This window comes from Brienomyrus brachyistius, chromosome 7 (assembly GCF_023856365.1).
Source record: "Brienomyrus brachyistius isolate T26 chromosome 7, BBRACH_0.4, whole genome shotgun sequence".
NCBI lineage: Eukaryota > Metazoa > Chordata > Actinopteri > Osteoglossiformes > Mormyridae > Brienomyrus > Brienomyrus brachyistius.
In genome coordinates this window covers 30409715-30436701 of record NC_064539.1, presented here as the reverse complement: position 1 = coordinate 30436701, position 26987 = coordinate 30409715, and the positions used below count along the sequence as shown (strand labels likewise).

The following is a 26987-nucleotide window of genomic DNA, read 5'->3' as shown; positions in this document are numbered from 1 at the left end:
CACACACCTGCGAGCTTCCGGGAATCGGGGCCGCGCCCCGCTGGGCCTCCGCGCTGCCATTTCGCGCGAAGTGCGGCTCCTGGCCCGGGTGCCGTCCGAGGAAACCTGCGGCTTTCAGTGCCTCTCCGGTATGTCTTTTAAACTTTTTTCGCTGTAATGTAGCGTGTAGGCGAAACGCGATAAATGACGCGCTACTTCTGATGTGTTTTAATAATTAATGCAGTATCCGCTAATGAGAAATGCGAGCGGGGACAGACCCTGGAAGCCAGGCTGCTTCCGGCGAGCTGGACGCGTCCATAGACTCCTTTCACCTCCGCGACGAGACGCTGGTCACTTTGTTGACGGGTCACAAACGGCTGGTAAAATGAAATAAAATAAAGTCACTTCAGTCGCGTCTGTTAAGTTTCCGTAGGCCGGTGGATTGTGATATACGTGTGAACGGCCGTTTTTCCCACATACTGACTAAATTCATTGCAAAGCCAAAAAAAAACCTGAACGCGTGGATCAGTGAGATTAACCATAAAAGTGATTAATGTATTATTCATCACAACAGAACTAAGAAAAACCGAGTTGTGTGTTTACGGCCTTATTTAATCGGGAAGTACGGAATGTAGCCACTTATTTCCCCCCCCCATGCCTTTATTACCATGGAGAGAAAGAGGAAGCCTGGAAATACACGGCAGAACAGGGGCTTTGACTGGCCTGCGCCCAGCGGCTGTGTAACCGCTGACATGCCGGACTGGCTGACTGGGGCCCGACTAAATAAAACACTGACTGACCCTGATTTGTGACTGAGCACGCCAGTGTCCCAAGGGGATGGGGCTGGGGATGGACAGTACCACTAATCTTTTTCTCAATCCGATTTGATCCAATGCCAGTGTCCGGTACTGGATCCGGATATGACTGGTATCTGACTTAATCCTGTCAGTAAAATTGACGGGGGGTGGATAAACATTAAACATTTAAATTACCAGGTAAAATAACCCAGTATTTAACCGTTAGAATCGATTTTCAAAATAAAACATTGAGATCAAAAGCATCAGCATTTCAGTATCGATCAGCACATCCTTATTGGCCATACCCATATCTACTAATATTACCTGTCCATCCATCTTCTGAAAATGCTAAACTGCTATTCCGGGTCGCAGTGGTCCGGAGGCTACAGGCACAGGGCAGGGAACAGGATGGGGCGCCAACCCATTGCAGCGCACACACGCAGAGACATGCTTAAACTGACAAATAAACACACACAGGCACACCATTCGCGCCTATCGACTATTTAATCATCCTTATTTTTGGATTTTTAAACTGATCAATGTTGATTTTTATTGGTTATGTTTTATCCACTCAGCTGTATAGCGTTTTACTTTCAGTGTTAATGTTTCTATTCACTGTGCGCTGCTTGTCTTTAGTGAAGGTACTGGGCTGATAAGAGAATGATGAAGGTGCATGCAGGTACCTTTTAACCATAATGTCAATGAAATAGACATCAGAACCTGTCGGACTGGATGGAACATAAGACTTCAAAATAAAGACACCCAGCCATCTTTCATATGTTGTGAGCACCTTGCTGGAAGGAATGAGAGCAGTTAGTTTGAAAGTAACACTTCAGCTGTTCTTAACCTAGACTTGGCGACGAGCAGGGGGGGTTAAGCTGCTCGTTCAGGAGGTGTGATGGCACTCCCCAGGGAAGTGTCCTTTAAGTATCTCCAGCACTTTTTATGTTTTTCATACGTTTTATGTCTGTTACTGCCAAGTGTTCAGCCAATGGCTGTTAGGGAGGATGGCGTAGGATGAGGTCCGTTGCTGGCTTCATGCTGTCATTGTGCTGTAGGGAGCTCTTGGCCACGCCCCTGTTTGTATATGCTGCTGGACCATTGGACCGGGGATTTCTGTTTCAGTTGCTGCCGTTTGGCGCCCGTCTTAGGGAACCCTGCATCATCTTTAATTTTAATTTGGATTTGGCCCAGATATGGTCAATGAGCAGCTTGTTTTATTTACTCATTAAACATATGTTCCCCAACATTTAAAAGATCTTACAACTTCAATATCTTTGGCAGTGTTATTAACAGACAGACAGGAATAACCCTGTTATTAGTACCTTATTACACTCATGGATTATTTTCATACTGCTGATAAAAAATTTGCAGGAGTGACAGGTCCCAGATCCACTGAATATCGACTGTGTTTCCTGGATTTAGGTATTTATTTTGAGGTGTGACGGCAGATTTCTGGTTGCTTTGGTTACAGTGACGGGCCAGAACCATTAGTACAGCCCTGAGGAGCACATGCACTTTTGTGGTGTGACCCCTGCATGCTACCATTGAACATGAACAGAGAACAGGATCTGTAGTGTGTTCTTGGAGCGGTGTAGCTTGGCACATGAATCACGTGTTCGGTGATGTGTTCTGCATTCCTCACACGTGTGGAATTGGACAAAATCCAGTTCCGACAGTTTATTGTCATATGTGCAGTATAAAATTTAATTATTCTATTATTCACTTCAGATGCTGCAAAAACGAGAAATGAGAATAGAAAACAAAAGCACAGTAAATATAAATACCATAGATGATAAAAAAATTATTAGAGATGATAAATGGAAGTAGTCATGTTCTTAATGCACTAGCATCTTTTTTAAAGAAATTTTTATTAGCGCATTTTGATTACAACAAAGTATAGACAACAAATATCAACCCCATCTCCCCCCCTCCCCAGCCCACCCCTGGTAGCCCTGAAATCCCTGTACCTCAGATCAACCCTCCCCGAAAGAAGTCTCACAAGCAATCCTCTTTACATCAGGAGAGAGAAGGCCATTTCATACATTTATGCATTATATAACGACTTGGCAGCAGCCTTTTCCCAGTACTCAATAGATGAAATCATAGCCCTGTGTAGTCTGGCAGGAGACAATTCCATCATGAGAACATCCTGAAAATTCTGTAGCCATGTTGTTAGAGAAAGATTGTGTGGCGCAATCCATCTTTGAACAATCAGTTTCTTGGCTGCTGTCAAGCCCGCCAACAATAGACGATGTTTTGCTCTGTTCAATGCTACATCCACATCATCCAAGAACAGTAGCAGTCTGGGACGCAGAGGAATCTCTGTCCCAATCAGTTAGATAAAACGCCTACTATCTTCTTCCAGAACAAATGGACAGGAGGGCACTCCCAAAACACATGTTTCTAAGTGCTCAGACTTCCCTGAGAGTAAAGGTCACGATTGGCATTTGATATTGAACCCACCCTACAAAATCCGTGACATAGTTTATAGTGAATCGACTCACGATTCGGATTCTTAGATGAGTTGCATATATTCTGCTATACTTGGTCCCAATTAATTAATTCACCAATTGATAATATATTTGTCTGCACAGGGATGAATGAAGTATCAATATGACTGTTTGTTTCCACACCTGGTGTTTTAGTCACCGGTATGGTTTCTTCTCACAGCCGGTATGGAAAGGTTGGGAATGTCCATGGTGATCTGAGCATCATAGGAGAGCAGGGACCTTAAACAGTATCACCTGCCTCCTGTTGATCCAGTTGATGGTCATTTGAGCGCATTCGGCACTTGCATCTATTTCAGCAGAATGTGAGCTAAATCAAACCACTATGAGTTTTCTTACTTGTGTCCTGGCCACCTACAGCATTTGCCTACTAACAGTGACATTAAGTTATACCTCTCCCTCTGTTAAGCTCTACTGCAACTTGCAGCCCCCCTCCCCCCACCCAGGCCCCGCCCAATCCAGCTCAAACCGAGCGCTGCGATTTAGGCATCCTGATACTGATACCCTAGTGGGGGGCGTGTGGTCATTCAGGCCCTCATCGCAGTCTGCACTCACATTCCAGCTTCTCCGTGTAACAGCCTGCACATCCAGCGCTAGCAAGCTGCTCGGTCAGTGCAGTGTTGTGCAGTGCAGGTGATGGGATTCACTTACACACACAGCTAGAGGGGCCTGCTTCAGGGGCCAGACCCCTCTGGGGTAGGCCGAAAGCCTGACATGGGGTATCTCATCTCACTGGTCCTCAGGCTTGGTTTCCGGGATCTTTGTCCAGTTTCTGTGTTCTGAAGGATCCTAAGAATAAGGCGAAGGAGCAGGAAGGGGGGGCTTCACGTCCGTGGGGACAGAGGGGTCTCATTCACTCTGTGCTCTTTCAGTGTTTGTCAGCAGTAGCCGCTGTAAGGAGCCCTGCTCTCAGAATGCAGTACGAATCCAGACCAAGCTTTTGTTTCAACCAACCAGCTGAGTATAAAGAGTCACAATTACAGTGTACTCAGCTGATTGGTTGAAACAAAACCTTGGTCTGGATTTGTACTTTCTGGCCCTTAACTTTCCAAATTTGTAGGCTGGTGTCCCTCGCATCCGTTTCCCTGCAGTGCTGAAGTCTGTCGGAGAGTGTAGGGTGTTTGCATATGTCTGTGTGTCTGCCTTGTGCTTTTTGTCATACTTATATTTGAAGTTGGAGGAGGTTACAGCTTCTAATTGGAATAGGCTGCAAATACAGTGTGTCCCTGATGAGAAATCTCTCCCTGCAGTGAACAAATCTATCCCCTTTCGACACTCGCGATGGAGGAGATTGTGTGGGAGCAGTTCACTGTCACCGTGCACAGGGTGAGTGATGAACATAATGCACCTTTTTTGTTGGAACACAAATCCAGTGCATATTGTATGCAACACTGCGTCAGATGCCAAATATTGACACTTATCTCGTGAATCATTGCATCTCATGGCTGTGCCCAGTGTGACTCACCCTCTATCTCTCACTCTGCCCACCATTAAAGGACTCTAAGAGGGGCTTTGGAATTGCTGTCACTGGGGGCCGGGACAATCCCATGGTGGACACTGGAGAGACGTCCATCATCGTGTCTGACGTCCTGCAGGGGGGCCCGGCCGATGGACTACTTTTGTATGTACCTGCTCTCCGCCACTCATCATTCACCAGTCCTGTACAGGAACAGTAGGTCCGTCACCTTACTGATCCTCATCAGTGCGACTGTGTTACCCTGGCAGTGAGAATGACCGTGTGATCCTGGTTAATGGCTTGCCCATGGAGAATGTGCCGCATTCCTTTGCTGTGCAACAACTCCGAAAATGTGGAAAAGTGGCCAAATTTGTGAGTGTCAAAACCAATTTTTTTAAAACCAATTTCAATGATTTGTCGATCTTTTATTTGTGTCTATATTGTGTTTATACCTACATCTGCCATGTTGGTCTTTAAGCGGACCTGCGTCTTGTGTGTCTACTGATTCCTAAATACCAGTCTTTCTGACCCATATAGGTGGTGAAAAGACCCAGGAGAGCAGCACCCAGTGCACTGAAGCGCTCCCAATCACATGACGAGAGGCTCTCTGACTACCCTGATGACTATGACCGTGATCAAGACTATGACCATGACCGAGACTACGACTATGACGACCACAGCATGTACAGCGCTCAGAGCAGCAATGCAGACTACCCTCGTGAGCATAGTCCAGAAAAGGAACAGGCTAGATACCCAGAGCGCCGAGGGCGTGACCGCGACCGGGATTACGGTCGAGATCGCAGTCGAGGTAGGAGTCTGGAGCGGGATCTGAGTCCAGAAAGACCGTACTATCGTGACAGAAGCAGGGGGCGCTCTTTAGACAGAGAAGCCAGCCCCGAGGGGCCTTATCGGAGAGACCACAGCAGGGGTCGGGCCATCGAACGCGGTCACAGCCCGGCTCGTAGCCGTGACCCCAGCTACGAGCGAGAGCTCGACCGCAAGTCTTACGAGCCCCGCCCAGAAGAACGGCTGATAAGGAGCAAAAGCAGAGATCAGCTGCAGACCCGCTCGCCTTCGCCCCGCCCACAAGAACGGCTGATGAGGAGCAAAAGCAGAGATCAGCTGCAGACCCGCTCGCCTTCGCCCCGCCCACAAGAACGGCTGATGAGGAGCAAAAGCAGAGATCAGCTGCAGACCCGCTCGCCTTCGCCCCGCCCACAAGAACGGCTGATGAGGAGCAGAAGCAGAGACCAGCTGCAGGCCCACTCCCCCTCGCCGAGCCACAGCCGTGTCCACGAGCCACTGGAGAAACCATTAAATGTTGTCCTGCTGAAGAATCGACCAAATGAAGGTACGCAAGCTGCATGTGCTGGGTGGGAAGCTGCTGTTGGACCTTTGAATAAGGTCAAGCAGAGAACTCTACTCTATGACCTTTATCTCTTTGTCCTTGAGAGCAAATCATAAGCAAGAAGCTGGTTAACTGCGTCGTCCTTAAGAAAAATCAGCCTAACCTTAATCTTCTTCACTTATAGAGTATGGGCTTCGGCTGGGGAGTCAGATCTTCATCAAAGAGATGACCAGTACTGGTCTGGCCAGCAGGGATGGTGCTCTGCAGGAAGGTGACATCATCTTAAAGGTATGGCAATATTGAATCCAGAGTATTGGCTCTGAAGGGCCCCATGGGTAACTTACAGCCTTTTATAAAGTGACACGTTAGCGCTGAGGATGCTGCAATGCCGTATTTGTCATGGCGTTGCCCCATTTGATCTAAAAACTGCAGCAGTCACTCCAGTACTAACAGAACAGGTCTTGACCCTTCTGATTCTAATAACTATAGAACAATCTCTAATCGGCGACACACAGCACAACTTTTCGAAGATGTAGTTGCCTTCTAGCTGCACTGCAGTCTTGCCACTAATAATCTTTAGAAGCCATTTCAGTGTTGCGTTTGCCCAGCTCATAATACTGAGTTCACACTTCTTAGGGTAATTAATGACCTCCTCTTAATTAATATACTCCTACTTCTGTATCTTAGCTGTGCTTTTGACACTGTCCCTGATGTCCCCCCCCCCAACTGACCTGCACACTGTAAATGTATAGTGGGCTCTGCCCCACCCCACCACCTGTCCCTGACTCCTCCCCATTTGGCTTCTGACTCCTCCCTGTTTGGCTTCTGACTCCTCCCTGTTTGGCTTCTGACTCCTCCCTGTTTGGCTTCTGACTCCTCCCCGTTTGGCTTCTGACTCCTCCCCGTTTGGCTTCTGACTCCTCCCTGTTTGGCTTCTGACTCCTCCCCGTTTGGCTTCTGACTCCTCCCCGTTTGGCTTCTGACTCCTCCCCGTTTGGCTTCTGACTCCTCCCCGTTTGGCTTCTGACTCCTCCCCGTTTGGCTTCTGACTCCTCCCCGTTTGGCTTCTGACTCCTCCCCGTTTGGCTTCTGACTCCTCCCCGTTTGGCTTCTGACTCCTCCCCGTTTGGCTTCTGACTCAGTCTTTCAGGGGTGAAGCTGAGTGTGTAAGTGTGGATTCTGATAGCTTTGGATAACTTGGCTTTCTGTGTGGTCCACTCCCTGCTTCTCCCGGCAGATTAACGGCACGGTGACAGAGAACCTGTCCCTGACTGACGCTGGTAAGCTGGTGGAGAGGTCCCGCGGGCAGCTGCGGCTGCTGGTTCAGAGGGACCGCCGGCAGCTGCTGCTCCGCATCCCGCACCTGGCCGACAGCGACTCGGAGCCCGACGGTAACCTCTGCCGGAGCTCGGGCTTGTAATACATTGATCTCGCTTGGCAAGGATGCAACTGATGTATCCTTCATATTTGTGTCAGGGCATCCAGGGAGTTTTACCGTCCTCTACATCTCTTCTTAGTACTGGAACTGGTCTTCGGCAAGGGAAGATGACATAAGACAGATTCACAATAACAGAAATATGGTCAAGTACGCATTTTGAGAAACACCTGCAGTCTCCAAAGAAGGCATAACTGCCATGAGCTTCAGAAGCCAGGCAGTGGCTGCAACACTCACCTTGTGCCTGGGAATTGCAGAAGCTGATTTGCATCCAAGTGTTGTCAGTCTCTATAGCTACAAATTATACTCAAGACAGATTCCTTTGTCATCACATCCATATGCATGTACACAGTGCATTGAAATTCCATTTCTCTTGGGAAACGATGATTTATGTCAGAACAGTAAATTGGGGAATTCCAAAGTAAAGTACAGATGATGGACAGAACAGTGCCCATATAAACAAGACCAGAATGAATTAATATATAAACTTGTAGACTTCACAGTGACAGTGTGCATGTGTACAGTGCCTGTGTTTGTGGTAAGTGGTGAGGCAATAACAGTGGATGGCAGTGGGTCAAATGGATGATGACCACCATCACCAGTCGGTGATACCACAGCTGAGGACGTTCACCATGGTACCTGAGTAGATCGTGGTGAAGATGGGAGGTGGGGAGTCTGGCCTTTTCCCACCCTCCGTAGGAAGTGGAGATTCTGTTGGATGTCCTTAGTGAAGGAGGTGCTGTGTAGGGTCCAGGAGAGTTTGTCTGCCATGTATGCTTCCAGGAACCTCACACTGCTCATTGTATAAACAGTGGAGCTCTTGATGCTCAAGGAGGAGAGGGCAGCAGAGTTCTCCCTGAAGGCAACAACCATCTGTTTCCCCTTCTCTACTTTTAGAGAGAGGTTGTTGTCCTGATAGCGGTCCACTAGATGTTTGACCTCCGCATGCAGTCTCGTCGTTGGCACTGATTAGACCTACCACTGCTGTGTCATCTGTGAATTTGACAAGGTGGTGTTAGCTGTGTTGGCCAGCACAGTGACGCATCAGCAGAGAAAACAGCAGTGAGATGAGCGCACAGCCCTGGGGGGCCGTCTGTTCTCGGTCTGGGGACCCTGGAGGTGGTGTTTCCTATGAAAAGGCCATTTAAAAGAGCAACATGATGCCGCCTGTTGGGAAATTGAACCTTGATGATGATTGTACTCTCCAAAAAGACAATGATTTCAAGCGCACCTCCAAGCTAACCTAGATCCTGGAATATACTGGACTGCCCTTCTCAGTCCCACTGAAAATATTTGGTGGGATTTAAAGAAGGCAGTTGCTTCAGGGAAGCCATCAAACATCAAAGAACTGCAGGCTTTTATATATGAAGAATGGGCAAAGATTCTAACGAGGAAGTGGAGGAAGCTTGTCAGTGCTTACTGGCAGTGTTTATTAGCAGTTATAAAAACCGTAGGATGCTCCTTGAAGTACTGAAACTGGAGGTTAGTGCACGTGAACATTGGTGAAAAGATTTTGCGAAAGTTAAGTCCATCTTATCTTCTCAAAATAACTAAAGTATGTATCAATAAGTATTTTTTGTTTGTTTATTTTCCATTAACCTCAATTCCCATCACTGTCTTTTTAGAGGTGACTGGGTTGAATATATCCTATTGCAACTGTATGTGAAATTGTTTGCCTTTTCTCACTTATGGGATACACAGATGGTATTTTCTGTCAGGTTAGATTTGTTATGAAGAAAATGCTGTTTTGTGAATTGTTCTGGTTTGTCCCTTGTGGGGGGGCTTTGTTGGTGTCCTCTCATTGGCTCCTATGGGAAAGGGTGGGGGTGGGAATGTGGAGGATCACAGCCTCATTACTGTTGTGGGCCAGATCAGCATTGTTGAGAATGAAGAGGGCGATTAATGAGCTTCCTGTAACGGTGCTCCCTTTTCCTGTTGGCCGCAGACATTTCGGAGATCGAGTCGTATCGCTCCTACTCCCCCCAGGAGGAGCGTGGCGCCGCCCACTCAGACATCTCCTCACACTCGTCCAATGAGAAACTGCGAGAGAAGCCCAGGTACTGGGACACGGCGCCCTCTGTATCCCTGATCCCCACTGGGGGTCTGGGAAAGATCGGAGCTGTTAAAGGCTATTTGAGGTGACATGAGCATTTACACTGACCCCAGGGAGGACCCCCCCGGCCGGCTGGCCAAGATGGGCGCACTGCCGACCCCGTTCAGGGCACTGGAGCAGCAGCCCACCGAACTGCCCGAGAAGGAGGAGACACGAGTGGCAGAGCCTGCCGGTAACCGACAGGCCTCCGGCGCCTTCCTCTGACAGCATGACACAACATGCAGTGAGATTAAAGCTGTGCTGGCTCCTTCTCCAGTTCTCCCAGTATACTTCATTTGTTTTCCAGTGCCAGTTATGGCAGTTGCACCAGTGGTCAGCAGTTCAACAAAGATGGAGCTCCACCCAAATCCAGAGGATGAGGAAACATACGGGTAAATAAATAAGCTGTAGACATTTGTACTGGAAGGGGCTGCAGTAGGAGAGTTGGGGGTAAACTCCAATAAGGAGAAGTCTATGATCTGTAAGATCTGCATATCTAGGATAGTCAGGGTGAAGCCAGTGTATCACATGGAGTGTATTGTTTGAAGGAGTTATTGGTTTTTTCGTGAGGCTTAGGTCAAATATATTGGTGAATGTGGAATACCAGTATATAAGTTGTATATTACTAACCCAACCCAACACAAGACTGAAAATGCTCTCCTGAGCTGTTGTGCTGACCTGTCAGCACCCAGTGCTCGCTGAGAGGAACATTGCGGTGTGTTGGTTTTTCAGCCCGAACACAGTGATGGTGCAGTTCCAGAAGGCCGACAGCGTAGGGCTGCGTCTCGCGGGAGGCAGTGACGTGGGCATCTTCGTTGCCGGCGTGCAGGAGGACAGCGCCGCGGAGAGGGAGGGTCTCAGAACTGGGGATCAGATACTGAAGGTACCTCATAAGAAGGTGGAGCATGAGCACAGTTGTGCAGAAGAGCACAGCCGCACTGCAGGGAGGGCAGCGGTAGCAGCAGTAATGTGTCTGAAATGGACATAGCTGCATAATGGAGAACATTCAATGCCTGCGATTCCTGCGGCTGTGGGACGATTCCGGTGTCTGTGTGTCATTTCTTTGCTCACTTTCCAGGTGAACAACATGGACTTCCGGGGAATGGTGCGGGAAGATGCCGTCTTGTACCTGCTGGAGATCCCCAGGGGCGAGACCGTTACCATCCTGGCCCAAAGCAAACCTGATGGTAGGCATCTTAACAGGAAAAGCCGACTGTCACATTACTGGAGGTGCCGTGTTACCAGACCCTCCCTGTCTTTATGAGGGAATGCTTTGTTTCTCTGCTCTGCTACAGTGTACCAGGAGATCATAGACTCCGATAGAGGGGACTTGTTCTACATCAGGACACACTTTGAATTTGAGAAGGATTCTCCTCACAGCCTGGCCTTCAGCAGGGGGGAGATCTTCAAGGTGGTGGACACCCTGTACAATGGCAAGCTGGGAAACTGGCTGGCGATTCGCTTGGGCAGGGACAATGAGCCTCTGGACAGGGGCATTATTCCCAGCAAAAGCAGGTGCGTGTGTGGCCGTGAGTCTGCTGGTGAGCTGTGTGCACCATCGTGTGTGGCCGTGAGTCTGCCGGTGAGCTGTGTGCACCATCGTGTGTGGCCGTGAGTCTGCCGGTGAGCTGTGTGCACCATCGTGTGTGGCCGTGAGTCTGCCGGTGAGCTGTGTGCACCATCGTGTGTGGCCGTGAGTCTGCCGGTGAGCTGTGTGGAGTCACGCGCTTGTGTGTGTTGGGTGTATCACTACTCAGATAGTTCTCGTGCTCTCTGGTGTGTCACAACCCACAGGGCAGATCAGATGGCCAATGTGCAGAATGCTCAGAGGGGACTGGGCAATGACCGCGGGGACTTCTGGAGGCTGCGGGGTCAGAGGGCAGCTAAGAAGAAGGATCTCCGGAAGAGCCGGGAGGACCTAAGTGCTCCGGTTGTATTCACACGCTTCCCCGCTTACGAGAGAGTGGTGTTACGCGAGGGTGAGTCCTACTCGCAGATTCTCCACACCAGCCTGCACTGTGCAGTGCTGGACCTCCCGATCTCCCCTAGCCTCCAAGCACTCTTCCATACTGTTCGAAGCTTTTGAAGGCTGCCCTGTCTGCTTTTTTCCAGCTGGTTTTAAGCGTCCTGTGGTGCTGTTTGGGCCCATTGCTGACGCCGCCATTGAGAAGCTGGCCTCGGATCTTCCAGATCAGTTTGCCATTGCAAGTGAGTGGAGAACCTCTTCTCAGCGTCGTATGTAAGAAGGTAGGAAACGCGTCCATCTTCACGTCTGCGTGTTTCTCCAGAAACCGAGCCCAAGGATGCCGGGTCAGAGAAGTCATCGGGGGTGGTGAAGCTGAACACCATTCGACTGATCATCGAACAGGTGCACTTTTCACGTCCCTGTTGGAATTGCTGTGTACACATGGAGGCGCTGCAGACCTGCTCACTTTCCCTCTGCTTGCAGAACCAGCACGCCCTGCTGGACGTCACCCCCAAGGCCGTGGACACGCTTAACTACACGCAGTGGTACCCAATTGTGATCTTCTTCAACCCCGAGAGCAAGCAGGCTGTTAAGACGATGCGTCAGAGGCTGATGTCCGGCTCTAACCGCAGTGCCCGCAAGCTCTATGAACAGGCACTGAAGCTGAGGAAGACCTGCTCACACCTCTTCACCGGTTGGTGCTCATCCTACCTGCCAGTCTCAGGCCAAGAGTGTTTAGCCGAGTCGCAGACTTCATGATGACCTGGCTACCTCTCATTTTCCTATATGCTTGTTCCTGCAGATACCATTGATCTTAATGCTGCCAATGATGCATGGTACGGCAGTGTGAAGGACTCGATTCTGGAGCAGCAGGAACGTGCCGTGTGGGTCTTTGAGCGAAAAGTGAGTCGTGTGTCTCCACACCATGATTGGTGTCAATAGGGTATGGTTGGTGTGTTTAGTGGATATTGGGTGTAGATGGTGTATATGGGATTTATTTGATGTGGGGGGTGTGGGTGGTGTGTTTGGGGTATAGGCTATGTATGGGGTGTATTAAGTGTGGGGGTGTATATATGCAACAGGTCTTCTGATCCTTTTCGACTTCATTTCAGGTGGACGGTACCGACGAGGACGTCGATCTCCAGGACGACCACATGTCCTACCTGTCCGCTATGGGCGCCGACTACCTGAGCATGGACAGCCGCATGATCAGCGACTACGACGACACGGCGGATGAGGGCGGGGCTTACACTGACCACGAACTCGATGAACAATTGGACGAGCTGCCAGAGTCTGCCATCATCCGCTCCTCCGAGCCCGTGTTTCCGGATGAGGTGAGCGGTCAGCCGACCATCGCTGCAGGCAACAGCGCCACCTGCTTCTCACCATCCCCCCCCCCCCCCCCCACCTAGGCGCAGCGGCCGGCGCCAGAGCCTCGCTCTCGCACGAAGAAAAGAGACAGCCCAGAGCTGCAGAGGGAGCCCACCCCACCCCCCTCTTTCGTCCCTGAACCCCCAAAGGTGAGTGCCTCAGCACCTTCCAGTGAATTAATGCCGCTTTTCTACTGCCACCAAGAACCAAGCCATACTGCAAACTGACGGTTTTCCATGGTGAGTTATGCAAGCCGGACCCAAGCCACGGCCCTTCTTAGTAGCAGGGCTGAAAGCGTAACTAAACTGATCTGCTTGCATCACCACTATCTCAGTGATTGAGATGCACAGAGATGCAGCTGATCTGTGTGGATATACACAGATTATCTGAAGGAAAGAGTGCATTTTTTTATTTTAGTCATTAGTAGTAGTATCACATAATCGGTAATCTGGTGTGTTTATATGAGAGCCCCATTGCCTGAGAGCTGGATTGAAACATGCCCTTTGCAGGCGCGGCCACTGCCCCGGGAGCCTGCTGCACGCCCCCACAGCGACGCCTATGACTCCCTCCCCAGTAGCCCCACTGGTGCCAAGCTTCCTCCACCTCCAGTTCCACAGAAGCCCAGCTATGTCCCCCGTGCAGCCACTGACCTACCCACCGACTCTGAGGGGAACCAGGAAGATCCTTCTCAGAAGTCCTTTCTGGGGAAAGTAAAAACCTTTGAGAAGCTGGACCACCTGGCCCGGGCACAGAGGATGCTGGAGCTGCAGGAGGCTCAGAACGCCAGGGTCAGTTGACCGCACGCTCCTCACTGACTTCGCTGTCGTATGTGTGCAGTTACTCACTGAGAACCGCACTCTTCACTGCCTTTCTCTGTCTCTTCGCAGTTACTCACTGAGCACTGGCCTCTCTCTCTGCTTTTCGTACTGCTGTATTGACTGTCCTTTTCATTATGGTATTGGTATATTCCTGTTTTGCCTGTTTCTTTAAGCATGTTTGCAGGTGCTCTTATCTGTGTATTTGCTATTATAACATACAAACATCCTGTTCGCAGATAGAAATAGCCCAAAAGCATCCAGATATTTATGCAGTCCCAATTAAAGGCCCAAAACCAGACCACAGCAGACCTCAGCCAATAGGGTAAGAGAAGGCTTTCCTGGTGATGACATCCTTTGCTTTTTCCCACTGCTGACACTATTCCTCTAACCCTAAACCTAACCCTAACTCTAACCCTAAACCTAACCCTGACCCTAACTCTAACCCTGTCTCCTGCTTTGCTGCCTTGTCATTCGTCCTCCATTAAGTCTGCCCCAGTACCCACCATGTCCATCCTGCTAACAGCTAGCACTTTACCAACAGCTCCAGCTCGAACCTGGACATCCAGGCCCCGCCCTCTAAGCCAATGCAGGCCGACAGCCGAGCACACCTCCACGGTGAGGATGACAATGAGGATGAGTACCGGCGGCAGCTGGCTGAGAAAACGAGGAAGGGCTATTACAACCCGCAAAAGTACAAGGACACAGAGCTGTAGGTGGAAGCTACAGCCAATATTAGCAGGTCATGCCCACTGGACTCCACCTCCTCCACCCCAGGAGAAGAGATCTGGGCTGAGTTTGCCGAAGCCTTCTTAACGCAACATCGTTTGTAAGTTCTGTGTTAAAAGATAGAACTTACGAATGACTTCGCGTTAAGAATTCTTCGGGAAACAGCCATGGGCTTTAGGAACAAATCCCAGTTTATTTCAGTTTGTTATATCACTTACGTAAGAGATTATTTTAATCAGACTTGTATGTATCAGTCATTATGTGTTGTGTTAAATAAACCTGTTGAGCCACATTTTACATGCATGTTATATGTCAAATGCAGTTTCATATGAATTTTTAACATTTTGTCATTACACCATGATGTTCTTGTCAAAGTGCCTTTCTGCCCTTAGCTCAGTATCTGAAGTATTTTGGGATGTATTTCATTGAGCTGTCATGAGGAATGATCATGTAAATGTGATGCAGCTACTATCCATGAACAATTGACAATTTTACATTTGTAGAATATTATCCACCACTAACATATCTATTGTCAACTTTAACTACATTTTCTTGATTCCAGGGATGGTTCTTAATAAAAAATTCACTTGTCACCCTACGCAGTTACAAGATTAATATTTTCAATTAGCAGCGATGTCATGCAGACATGAAGTATGCTTTGCAGATGCGTCCTTATGAATCATTCATCTCCGGCAGTGTCGAGTGGGGCTGCAGTCAGAGGTCATTACTTTAGCTCAGGGCTATTCGAATCACATTCTAAAAGGTCCTCGCACTGCTGTTTTTCCAACCTTCCTTCACCCTTGAATCAGATGTGAAGCCTCTGTGGTCAATCAGATTCGGTATTTACTAAACTACCTGGGAGGACTGAAAAGAAGGCTTGGATTTGGAATCGAGGACCAGAATTCAGGCGTCCTGCTTTAGCTGGATGTAGGCAGGCAGCTTTGAAGTGAGCCACCAGGGGGGCAGTCATTGTCTAAGTAAATTTGTATTCAAACCTGCACAAGGCTGCACTTACTGTAAATATCACTGATAGTATGGTCAAAATGGCAGGAAATCATGGGGCTTCCCCAGTGTGTAACTGTAAATCGTGCCCCATGACAGAAGACATTGGTATCCTGGTGACATTCTTTGGCTAATATTCACTGCTGGTAAAACAAGCCACATCTACTACTAAAAATAGTCGATTCCTATTCTCCACAGTTGGTTGAAATTGGCTGCCAGACGAAAAGTGGAAATTTCAATCCGGCGAAAGCTGTGCGAAGTTATTATATGGTTTAATATCAGCTGTCCCTCTAATTTTTATTTTATGATAAAAGTTTGCAGAAGGCCTACAGAAGTCTCGGAATCCTGATCGGCAGTGTTACGGTCTTGTTTTTGGGACTTGCTATGGGTTACTGTGTATTAATACGTTCATCCAGCTTCCATGACACTTTTCCGGTGCAGAGTAGATGTGTGCAGGGACGATGACGTACCATACCAAACATCCTAGTCAGCAGAACCTGAAGCCTATCCCAGACAGCTCTGCTGGTCTTGCTTATGGCTTTTATTTACTATTCATATACAGTATTATTACCTCAAGCTGTGTTATGTTACCGTTCTGTGATTCTTTACTAAGTGCTTTGGAGCAACCATGCTGGCAATGGATGGTATACAAATAAGTTGAATTGAAGTCAGTATGATCCGTATAATTCTAATTATCTGTATAAGCCGAATTTTGCACAACATTAGGCGTTTACTGTTTGGTTACTTAAAAAAAGAAAGCAGAGACTCCGTGTGTTGATACGAAGCTCGACCAGTCAGCGCGCGGGGCGGGAAAGGCGGTGACGTATAAGGCGTTTCCTTCACAGACGTGAGGTTCGGGCTGGAAAACATGGCGGCGCCGGTAAAGCGGAAGCGAACTGCTCAGGTGGACACGGCCCCGCTAAGTCAGACCCCCACGCCCGGGGTCTCGTCTGGTTATCGGGATGCTTCACGTTTCAGCGGAGACCACAACATGTTCGTGGAGGGATCCATACTTCGCATCACCATGACGAACTTCCTGTCAGTGTTGTTAAATTCCAGGGTGCTAACGGGTTAGCTGTCACAACGAAGTGTTATTACAATATATTATACGGATTTATAAGGCGTTACTATACTGCTTTTACCCCGTGTTATTAAAGCAGATTTTTAGCACTTTCACGTAACTTTCTACAGCACTTCAGAAGGTTTTAGTAAATGGAGCTCATTACATTACTGCGTATCATAACTTCGTGGCAGTATTGGATTGTATAGTCCATTATCCTTACGTGTATAGCTATTACGTTACAGCTTTATTACTGTCCGCCTCGTATTCTGAGCTAATAAGTGAAAACTGAAAACGTAAATAGTTTTCAGAACTGCATCTGTAACGACACACGTGTCGCTGCCGTCATTCCAATTTGGCCGTGGAGATTTAATTTTACAGCATTTTAATTATGTTTTTATAACATTAACAACAGTTTGTTTCCTGTTATAAAACCTAAAAGATTCCTTGTGGGCAGATTAATAATAATTCCCGATGGTCATTCTGTGCTGCCAGCCATGTAACGCCATAGATAAATGTGATTGGCCGTTTTTAAGTAGCGTGAATTGTCTAATAGACAATAGAGGCAAGGAACAAAGACTCCTTATATTGGACCATATGAACTTGTACAACTGTGTCTTCCAGAACATATGACCATTGTGAGGTGATTCCTGGAGCAAACCTGAACATGATAGTGGGCGCCAACGGAACTGGGAAGTCCAGCATCGTCTGTGCCATCTGCCTGGGTTTGGCTGGGAAGGTCTCGCTCTTGGGCAGAGGAGATAAGGTGTGATGAGATGCAGCTTTATACATGGGACAGATCAAACTTCACCCTGAGACACCTGTACATTTGTGTGTCTCTTAGGAAAGTTAGATGGAATATGCGCAATACTGTCTCTCCATTGCTTTGACTAAAGATGTCCAGTAGAGGGCGTGTGAGTGTTGTGCTTGGTCTGGTAATGGGGCTCCTTTTCTTGTGATGGGCTGATGAGGCCGCTGCTATTACAGGTCGGGCTCTATGTGAAGCGAGGCTGCTCCAGTGGCTCTGTGGAAATCGTGCTGTAAGTTACACATTAGACCGTGATATACATCCTCCTGTAAATAAATGTAAATGTTTCTATTCAGTGTGTAAATTTGTGCATTATGGATTAATGTATATTTCATTACTTCAACTCCCCGTTAAACCCGGCGCCCTCAGATCCCGTGCACCGGAAAATCTGGTGATTCGCAGAGAGATTTCTGTAGAGAACAACCAGTCTGTATGGACAATCAATAAACGGCAAGCCAGTCAGAGGGCAGTGGAAGAGGAGGTGAAGGCCCTCCACATCCAGGTGGGAAACCTCTGCCAGTTTTTGCCTCAGGTGAGTTTGTGTCACTGTTTGCCTGCGCAGCCTCAGTTTGTCTCAAATAATGCTGGATCTTTGATGGCATGTTTTGGGTGTTTCAGAAAAAAATAATTCAGGATTTGATGCTGTCTGTCTCCCATATAGGAGAAAGTTGGAGAGTTTGCCAAAATGAGCAAGATTGAGCTTCTGGAAGCGACAGAAAAGTCTGTGGGACCACCAGAGATGTACGAGTTCCACTGTGAGCTAAAGAACTTCCGTGCTAAGGAGAGGGAGCTGGAGGTGAGCCGTCTCCCTGCTGACCAGTGCCATTGGTGTTCCTGGTTGTATAACCAAAGTGGGACAAGCACAAAGTGCCGAACATATGTAGAAGAAGAATGGAGACAGGAAATGCTGTTGTTTTTGTACATGAGGTTATGAGCCATTTTCTTATGGTTAATCCTTCAGTCAGCTAATACTAGCTTTTTATTAAAGGCTTTACTAAATTATTTAATTGTCTAAAATCTAAGTAAGTGTTTAAGTATTGATTTGTGTCAGCTCCTGGGTCCGCTGGAGTTTGGATTCTGCGGGATCCTAGTTTTGGGGCTCGCCAGGAATTGATAGGAGTTTTCTGTGCCTTGTCCGTCTTGTTTGGTAGAATATTTTATTAGCATAAATGTATCAGTCAATATAGCACAGTGGCTAAGTATTGATTGTTTCCATCTGCTTAAGCGAATGACCTCTCTGACCTCTTAGTAAACTGGTGCACATGTTCTGGTGCTTATTCTAAATGGAGGGATTGGAAAATGCTCTTGGTGCTTCTGCGTCGTCTCAGAGAGGCTGCTAATGTTTGCTTAGTCTTCTTACTTTTCCTCTCTCTCTGTCTGCTTGTGAATGGTCTCTGGATGTTGTCATGCTGGCTGTTGCAGAACGTATGCAAGGAGAAGGCCAGCTTCCTGGAGAAGACGATGCAGCGCAATGAGCGCAACAAGCAGGACGTGGAGCGCTTCTACGAGAGAGAGCGTCATCTGGACAGGATCAAAATGCTGGAGCGCAAGCGGCCTCTGGTGGTGCGTTAGTGCAGCGGCGGTGTGTGTGCATGTCTGCCTGCCTGTGTGCATGTCTGCCTGCCTGTGTGCATGTCTGCCTGCCTGTGTGCATGCGTGAAACTGGTCTCCCTCCTAGGAGTATGAGGCCACCCGCAAGAGGCTGGAGGAGGTGAAGCGGGAGCGGGCCGATGTGAAGAGGAGCTTGACGGCACTGAAGGAGGAGCACCTACCTGCGCTGAGGCACATCCAGGCCCTGAATGGCCAGCTCAAGCCCATCGAGGACAAGATGAAGGACAAGGTCACGGGCGTTGCTGATGGTTGGGGACTTGGCTGGAGTTGGGGACACGGATGACATAGGGAGCATCCCCAGTGACATCCCGAAGTCCTGCTCAGCAGCTAGATTTGAAATGTCTCTCCATGTTTCAGACTGTGAAGATCAAAGAAGCAGCACGGAGATGTAAAGAGAAACAGGACACCTTGGACCGTAAGCGCAAGGAGGTTAGTTCCCCTGAAAGTAGCAGCAGTATCATGACGACCAGACAGCATTACAGCAGGCATTTCTCCGCCTCACGTGCAGGTGGAGGACATTCAGCAGGCACTGAGCCTGAAGCAGACCGAGGAGTCAGACCGCCAGAAACGCATTGGCCACACTCGCTGCATGATCACGGGGCTGCAGGCTGAGCTGGAGAACTTGGCTAGTCGGGAGGACGTTCAGCCGCAGATCAGCAGCATCGGCTCTGAGCTGCGGAGTGTGCAGGAGGACAAGGCCCGCGTGGAGGGCGAGATTCTGGACCTGCAACGCAACAAGGGGATTCTGCAGGGAGATGAACAACGTGAGCTTTGCCTCGTGCCGTCGCTGCCTCCTGGATCCTGCTGCTTCACTCTGCCTGGATCTGTATCAGTTTGCATCCTGCACCTTCTACTCAGACCTGCTCACTGTGTTTACTTAATGAGGACTGAATGTTGTTATTTGCATATAGAGTATATATGCAGTTAGTCTCTGTGTTTCCTGAGCAGAACACCGGTGTAGGCAGACTGAACAGAAACCGTATAGTATGCACTAGTGTTTAAGTGCTTGTGTGGCTGGGGATTATTTACCAGTTAAAGGTCTTTCTGAAGGTGTGAGGAATAAACTGAAGAGTCTGGAGAACATGATGAATATGAAGGAGGAAAAGCTGAAAAGCAGATTTCGCGACACCTACAGCGCCCTCCAGTGGTTGCGGCAAAATCAGAAGCTCTTCACGGGCAAAGTTTATGAACCCATGATGCTGGTGGTGAGAGTCCTGTCTAACCCCACGAGGTCGCTAGACCTTAAGGAAGCTGAACAACTGAGTGCAATTTGAGTTTTGGGGACAGGATCTCATTCCGTCCCACGTCTGTAAAAGTGCATTGTCTTTGTTTCAGATTAATGTCCGGGACCATCGTCATGCCAAATACATAGAGAGCCACATTCCTACCAATGACCTGAGGGCCTTTGTCTTCCAGAAACAGGAGGACATGGCGAAATTCATGACAGAGGTGAGTAGCAGTTCGTTTTTAGCAGCATAAATAGACACACTGATGGGCCAAAACATTTTAACTACCCCTACATGAAGCAAATAATGTTGACTATCTCGTTAAAAAGAGGTCAGGGGGGAGACCTGTGTTATTTCCATAAGGGTCAAATCATCATGGTCAGACAGCTGGGTTGTAGCATCTCCAAAAGTCCCCCATGGTGTATTTCCTGGGAGCCGTCCGAGGAGGGATGAACCACAATCCGCCAACGTGGTGTTTGGCAGTCAAGACTCACTGATGCGGAGATGCTTCCATCTAGTAGAAACCAACAGAAGAGTTACTGAGGCACAAATGGCAGGTTGTTCTAATGAGGGTCCCGGCAGTATTGTGACACGACGCAGTGCATTGAGCTCTGCTGCACATGGGACGCTAAGCAGCTGCCCTTCCGAATCCCTCCACTGTCAAAAGCTTTGGAACTGGATCCTGGTGCTGTGGAAGAATGATTGAGTGATTCGGTGAATCCCATTGCATCATGTGATGCCCGGGTCCATGTCGCGCGTCTGTGGGACGCGTTGGACTGAAGAGTCTAATCCGCAACTATGCCACCACCAGTTGTAATTCATATCCTATAGGCTGGCCATAATGTTTCGGCTCATTTCATGTATGTGCAATGTTGGGGAAGTTACTAGCAAAAGTAATCCATTACAGACAGAGGTGGAAAGTTCAGGTGCAGAAAGTACAAATCCAGACCATGGTTTGGTTTCAACCAACCAGTTAAGTATAAAGAGCCACAATCCCAGTGTACTTCCCCAACATTGTATATATGATGGTATTTCACATGGAAATAAAACACCTGTACTGTATGGTGAACGATGGATGTTGGACTGACAGTATTATTACTGGAATATATACCAAAGTGTCGAGTAAATGGCATGATGCAATTTCAGGTGCGTGACCAGCAGAAATGGCGCGTGAATGCTGTGATCGCCCCGCGGGAGTCCTGGGCTAAGCACCCACCAGCACGGCCCATTGAGGCCTTAAGGTGAGGTCATGCCCACCATGAGATTTTTGGGTTTGGGTGACTTTATACGGGCCACTGGGGGCTGGTCTCTGTCATCTGGTGGTCAGTCTGCCTGTCTCTTTGAGTTTTCTGTATATCCATGCATGCATGTTCTGGACTAAGGCTCTGTTCCATGTCTAGAGGCTTTGGGTTTTTCTCCTACCTGCGTGAGCTATTTGATGCCCCAGAGGAGGTCATGAGCTACCTGTGTGGCCAGTACAAGGTTCACGAGGTCCCCGTGGGAACAGAACAGACCAAGAATATGATTGAAGCGGTAAGACTCCCAACACTAAGGCCCTATGGCTGCCGATCTCCTGTGGGCTGGCCCATCTACCTATGAGTGACATCTGCTGTATCTTCTCTGCTAGGTTATTCGGGAGACCTCACTGAAGATCATCTACACGGCAGCAGAGAAGTACCATGTGAAGAAGTCCTCCTACTCTGGCAAGACCATCTCCAGCAACTCAGTGCTTCGTCCTTCCCAGTTCCTTACCCTGACAGTAGATGTGGATGAGAGGAAACATCTGGAGGAGCAGCTGAAGGTGAGGGAGACACAGAGGGTGACCTCCTGTCCATCTGCACCCCCACAAAGGCCAGCGCTGATCCTCTAACCTCCTGGTCTGTCCTCAGGGTTTTGAGCAGAGGGTGATGGCCATTGACAGTCAGTTGAGGGCCCTTCAGGAGCAGCAAAGCCAGCTGGTACGCCATGAAAATGAGCTGCTCCACAAGAAGAAAGTGCTGTTGGACCTTAACATCAAGAAGAGACAGCTGGAACAGAAGATCAGGACCAAGCAGGACAGGTGCACATACTTTACACACTACGAATTACAATTAACAGCACAGTCTGCATACACACACTGTGCCCATTCCCTCTTGTAGTCTCAGACAGATGGAGGAAAGTGGTATCAACTTGCAGCAGGCTGAACAGGAAGCCCTTTCCAAGACCAGAGCTGTCAACTCACAGAAGGTGGCTTTAGTCACAGAGTTTGTTCACCACATGCAGGTAAGTTTGAGTGTGAGCATGCCTACGTTAGCGCACCACTGTAATCCCGCCTCTGTGAGCATACCTGAGCTAGTGCGCCTCTGTGAGCTCGTGTTTGCGCATGCTTAATATGTGCATTATTCAGCTATTGCAACCTGCAATGCTTGTGTCTTTGAGGTGCGAGCTAAGCTGCACATGGAGAAGGTGTACCTGGCACTGGAGAGCGTGGAGCTGGCTGCCGAGAAGGCCAGGCTGGAGACTGAGTGCAGGGAGAGCTCGGCCCGTCTGGAGACGCTGGAGGTGAGCTCTCATCCCCACTTACTGCTGCACTGCCCCAGGCAGCTGACCTCTGACCATGAGCCAACTGCCGGTTGCAGCAAACATGTAAACAGCTGGAGCAGAGGAAGACCTCGCTGTTGGAGACATGTCAGGGGTTGATGAAGAAAGCATCAGAGGTGTGCAGTGTTGACCTGAAGGAGGAAGCAGTCCCAGAAGACCTTCAGAGGGTAAGGACACAGATCTGGGCCTGAGCTAATGTGGGTGGGACGCAAGGAAACCAGGGCCCTGTAATATTTGGACTTTTCTTGCACAGTTAGTGTTAGCGTTAGAGTAATACCCACTCTGGTTCATAAAGACAGAAGCTGCATTAATAAAAGTGTAGTACCTATAGCTACCAGTAGGTGAGGGTATAGTGTTGCACTCAGTCCTGGTTTTCCCTTGGCAGGCCTTTAGCCTGCTCCCAAACACCCTGGATGAGATCGATGCCTTGCTGAATGAGGAGCGCTCGCGAGCTGACTGCTTCACAGGGCTGAGCGCCACGGTGAGGCCACTGTAAGGGGTGGGGGTGGGGGTGGGGGGGGGGGGGGTCAGTGTGCTGAGAAAGGTACGAACATCTCCCCCTCCCATTAGGTGGTGGAGGAGTATACTAGACGGACACAGGAAATTGAGCGCCTGAAGAAGGAGCTGGGGAAGGAGAAGGTTACCCTGGATAACTACCGGCACAACATCTCACAGGTGCTGTCACATCCTCTCCTCGTCTCACGTCCTCGCCTCACGTCCTCGTCTCACGTCCTCGTCTCACGTCCTCGCCTCACGTCCTCGTCTCACGTCCTCGTCTCACATCCTCGCCTCGCGTCCTCGCCTCACGTCCTCGTCTCACATCCTCGCCTCGCGTCCTCGCCTCACATCCTCGCCTCGCCTCGCCTCACATCCTCGCCTCACGTCCTCGCCTCGCCTCACATCCTCGCCTCGCCTCGCATCCTCGTCTCGCGTCCTCGCCTCACATCCTCGCCTCGCCTCGCGTCCTCGCCTCACATCCTCGCCTGACATCCTCGCCTTGTCTCTCATTGCACTGCTGTATGTCCAATTGTCCCCCCCAAGCACCCATCCCCCACAGTCATGTTCCTCTGAGCGTATGTGAGAAGGAAACCTGAAACCCCTGATGTGTGTGTGTGTGTGTGTGTGTGTGTGTGTGTGTGAGTGACACTGGCTTGTGTGTGTGTGTGTGTGTGTGTGTGTGTGTGTGTGTGTGAGTGACACTGGCTTGTGTGTGTGTGTGTGTGTGTGTGAGTGACACTGGCTTGTGTGTGTGTGTGTGTGTGTGTGTGTGTGTGTGTGTGTGTGAGTGACACTGGCGTGTGTGTGTGAGTGACACTGGTGTGTGTGTGTGTGTGTGTGTGTGTGTGTGTGTGACTGACACTGGCTTGTGCGTGTGTGCCGCAGGCCAAAGAGCGCTGGCTGGACCCCCTGAAGCAGCTAGTAGAGCAGATCAATGAGAGGTTTGGACATTTCTTCCGCTCCATGCAGTGCGCTGGTGAGGTGGATCTGCACTGTGAGAACGAGGTCAGACGTTTGGCTTTCTCTCACTGCACTGCAGGATGACATGCTCCCCCTGCAGGACAGACAAGGATATACCAGACTTTTTCTGTTCCCCGCAGGAGGAATACGATAAATATGGGATCCGTATCAGAGTGAAGTTCCGCAGCAGCACGCAGCTCCATGAGCTGACGGTGCATCACCAGAGCGGCGGGGAGCGCAGCGTCGCCACCATGCTGTACCTTATGGCTCTGCAGGAGCTGAACCGCTGCCCTTTCCGAGTGGTGGACGAGATAAACCAGGTAACACAGCTGCAGTCCTGGAGATCTTTAAAGCCCCTCCCACACACATGTATGAGCTCTGTGCTGAGGGTTCATTCCCAGCTCTCACATACTACACTCAACATCCTGCTGTGGCCAGAGACTCCCACTCTCGCCAGTGTAGATATGCATGTTCCTGCATGAAGGCTTTCTTCACAAACAGAACCAAAACAAACATTCTTTATTTGCCATTTTCACGAGTGTATTGGAATGCTTCTCTTTGCCAAGCCCGTCTTGCTCTCGGTAGCTTAGGGGTCGCAGTGCGGGGGTTAGCTAACATGCAGCTGCCCTGGAACCTGGGGTTACGGGCCTTGGTCAAGGGCCCACGGACGTGAGACTGTTCTGCCGAGGCTGGGGCTCGAACCGACGATTTTCTTAGCCTCTCAGCACCCCCCCCCCTTCAGGAGTTCTCCGTCTGTCAGGGTCCATTTAATCCGAAGCTGCCATCTCTTTGCAGGGCATGGACCCTGTCAATGAAAGGAGGGTTTTTGACATTGTGGTGCAGACCGCCTGCCGGGGCACCACATCCCAGTATTTCTTCATTACACCCAAGGTCAGTATGGATATCATCAGCTTGTGTGTCACACACACACCCTCCTTTGTGTCTGACAGCTGTCCCTGTTTCTCCAGCTTCTGCAGAACCTCCACTACGCAGAACATATGACCATTCTCTGTGTCCACAATGGTCCCCATATGCTCCCTCCCAGCAAATGGAATGAAAAAGGTTTCATCCGACGAATCCGTCAGGGATCGAACCGCAGTGCTAACAGCTGAGGTGGCTGCTCAGTCTGCCTCCAGACCACTATAGTACTGGTTCACGAGCTTAATCACCAGTAAAATTTCCTTCCTGAGTTTCCTGAGGTTGATGCCGATCACGGGGCAGCATGCTGTGTTGATCTCTATCGCTGTCATTGCTTTACATGTTTATCAAATGGTGTACTTTTTGTGTAATAAATACCTCGTCAATGCAGTTTTTAAGAGTCTGATATCTTTTCCTTCCCAAAAACAAAACCAGTATGTGAAATATTTGTCAGGGTGTCCAAGACGGAGTTTTGGATACCTTGAGTCCACTAACACACTTGCAGTTCTTGAACCATTTATGTTGAACTGTCTAATCTGTGCGTTATAGGCAGGGATTGACATAACTGGTACGCAATAAAATACTTACGTATTTGCGCTGTTACATTAATCGATTGCCGCACACATCGCTTTCAAAGGTGAATGCGCACAGTACTTGCGTACCAGTTCTGTCAGTCCCTGATTATAGGCATTACCCTTACAGTACTGTTACTCTGTTAGGTTTACCAAACAGTTTGTTTGGTACAGTCATGTCGCAAATACAAATAACTGTCAGCAATTTTGAAATACATATGAGATACTAAAATACATACCACATATTTTGAAAACCATAATATGTCAAGAGGCAGGCCAGTAGATTATTGGATCATGGGGATGTGATATTATATGAACGATGCCCGAATACTGAGACCAGGGAAGAGTTCCAATGTGCTGTAAAGTTACTAGTTTATCGAGCAAGGACTGTACGCGAAGTCATTTTTAATTATTTATTAAGATGTCATTTGGCTATTAGCGTCAACAGTTTTTTCAGTTCAGTTAAATTGAATAGCATCTTTCCCAACAGAGCCACCCCAAGGTGACGTAAGCATATTAAAATCCATCATCCCATCATTTATACAAAAAGAAAGCAAGCCAGGGGGTTATAGAGGAGGGGGGACCAAAATCTGCAAAATAGACGGTATTTGGGTTCATGATAAGATTGACTGGTTGCTGAACTACACCCCCCCAATCAATGAGTCAGTTCTCCATGCAGGTCTGTGTAAGTGGGCGGATTGTGGGTTACGCTCGCTGTGAGCTGCATCAATGCTTCCATGGAAGTGAGGCAGCACTGCAGCTCAGGTGATGCCCACCTCAGGCACCATCCCCGCGTGAGAGAAGCCGAGAACACAGGTGGACAGATGATGGACAGACATTGATGGGGACCGTAGACAATAACAGCATGTACAGCAGGAACTTAACTAATGTTAGAACATAACCTATAAAAACATGTATATCTTAAAATCTATGCTAAGACACGTCCCCCTCAGATTTAATGGCGCCAACACCCATGACAGGGCTTATAAAACATGTGTAAAACATTAAGCACAATTCCAAGAGTCAACATGTACATCCACACGATCGATGTATAAGTAACACATTTCTCTTGTGATTGATTATTTTGTTCAATTTCTACTATGTATAATTAATATTGAAGTACATGTATGTAATTTATTTTAAAATACATTTCTCACAGACATTTTGGTCAATGGTGTTTTTGGGGAACATTACATTACATCGTAGTAACTCCATGAGCTACTACATGGAGGCATTATCTCAAAGAATGAGAAG

General features: G+C 48.8%; 2 protein-coding genes across 4 annotated transcripts; both read left to right on the top strand.

Annotated features, from left to right (window-relative positions):
- Positions 1-15096, top strand: LOC125745896 (tight junction protein ZO-2-like). Of its 3 annotated transcripts, none has more exons than XR_007398801.1 (23): positions 1-128; positions 4537-4612; positions 4783-4907; positions 5012-5114; positions 5280-6093; positions 6275-6378; positions 7328-7481; positions 9471-9582; positions 9692-9810; positions 9925-10009; positions 10350-10500; positions 10696-10804; positions 10913-11132; positions 11412-11596; positions 11730-11825; positions 11906-11985; positions 12067-12277; positions 12386-12486; positions 12696-12917; positions 12996-13103; positions 13464-13742; positions 14013-14094; positions 14314-14376. XR_007398801.1 is itself a non-coding variant. In XM_049019159.1 (23 exons), the coding sequence occupies exons 2-23, from the start codon at positions 4568-4570 to the stop codon at positions 14483-14485; spliced, it is 3681 nt and encodes a 1226-aa protein (XP_048875116.1). In that variant the 5' UTR covers positions 1-128; positions 4537-4567; the 3' UTR covers positions 14486-15096. The 3 variants fall into 3 exon arrangements, 2 of the variants coding, with proteins under 2 accessions (XP_048875116.1, XP_048875117.1); XM_049019159.1 differs by having other exon boundaries at positions 14009-14094; positions 14314-15096; XM_049019160.1 differs by lacking the exon at positions 14013-14094 and having other exon boundaries at positions 14314-14490.
- Positions 15097-16332: 1236 nt separating this feature from the next.
- smc5 (structural maintenance of chromosomes 5) lies at positions 16333-25551 on the top strand. Its single transcript, XM_049019161.1, has 24 exons — positions 16333-16538; positions 17185-17326; positions 17548-17600; positions 17738-17900; positions 18030-18164; positions 18791-18931; positions 19047-19208; positions 19337-19408; positions 19488-19743; positions 20030-20184; positions 20315-20428; positions 21352-21446; positions 21606-21738; positions 21833-22006; positions 22095-22264; positions 22344-22467; positions 22624-22746; positions 22824-22952; positions 23171-23266; positions 23356-23460; positions 24169-24288; positions 24384-24563; positions 25039-25134; positions 25212-25551. Exons 1-24 carry the CDS (start codon positions 16369-16371, stop codon positions 25353-25355), a joined length of 3252 nt encoding a protein of 1083 aa, XP_048875118.1. The 5' UTR covers positions 16333-16368; the 3' UTR covers positions 25356-25551.
- The last annotated feature ends 1436 nt before the right edge of the window (positions 25552-26987 follow it).

Excerpts from the sequence above, each read along its gene's own strand:
- LOC125745896 (XM_049019159.1), top strand. The coding sequence starts at position 4,568 with ATGGAGGAGATTGTGTGGGAGCAGTTCACTGTCACCGTGCACAGG. Across the intron at positions 4,613-4,782 it reads TCACTGTCACCGTGCACAGG|GACTCTAAGAGGGGCTTTGG; the intron begins GTGAGTGATGAA and ends CCACCATTAAAG. Across the intron at positions 12,278-12,385 it reads CTGCTCACACCTCTTCACCG|ATACCATTGATCTTAATGCT; the intron begins GTTGGTGCTCAT and ends TTGTTCCTGCAG.
- smc5 (XM_049019161.1), top strand. The coding sequence starts at position 16,369 with ATGGCGGCGCCGGTAAAGCGGAAGCGAACTGCTCAGGTGGACACGGCC. Across the intron at positions 16,539-17,184 it reads ATCACCATGACGAACTTCCT|AACATATGACCATTGTGAGG; the intron begins GTCAGTGTTGTT and ends TGTGTCTTCCAG. Across the intron at positions 24,289-24,383 it reads ATCTGCACTGTGAGAACGAG|GAGGAATACGATAAATATGG; the intron begins GTCAGACGTTTG and ends TGTTCCCCGCAG.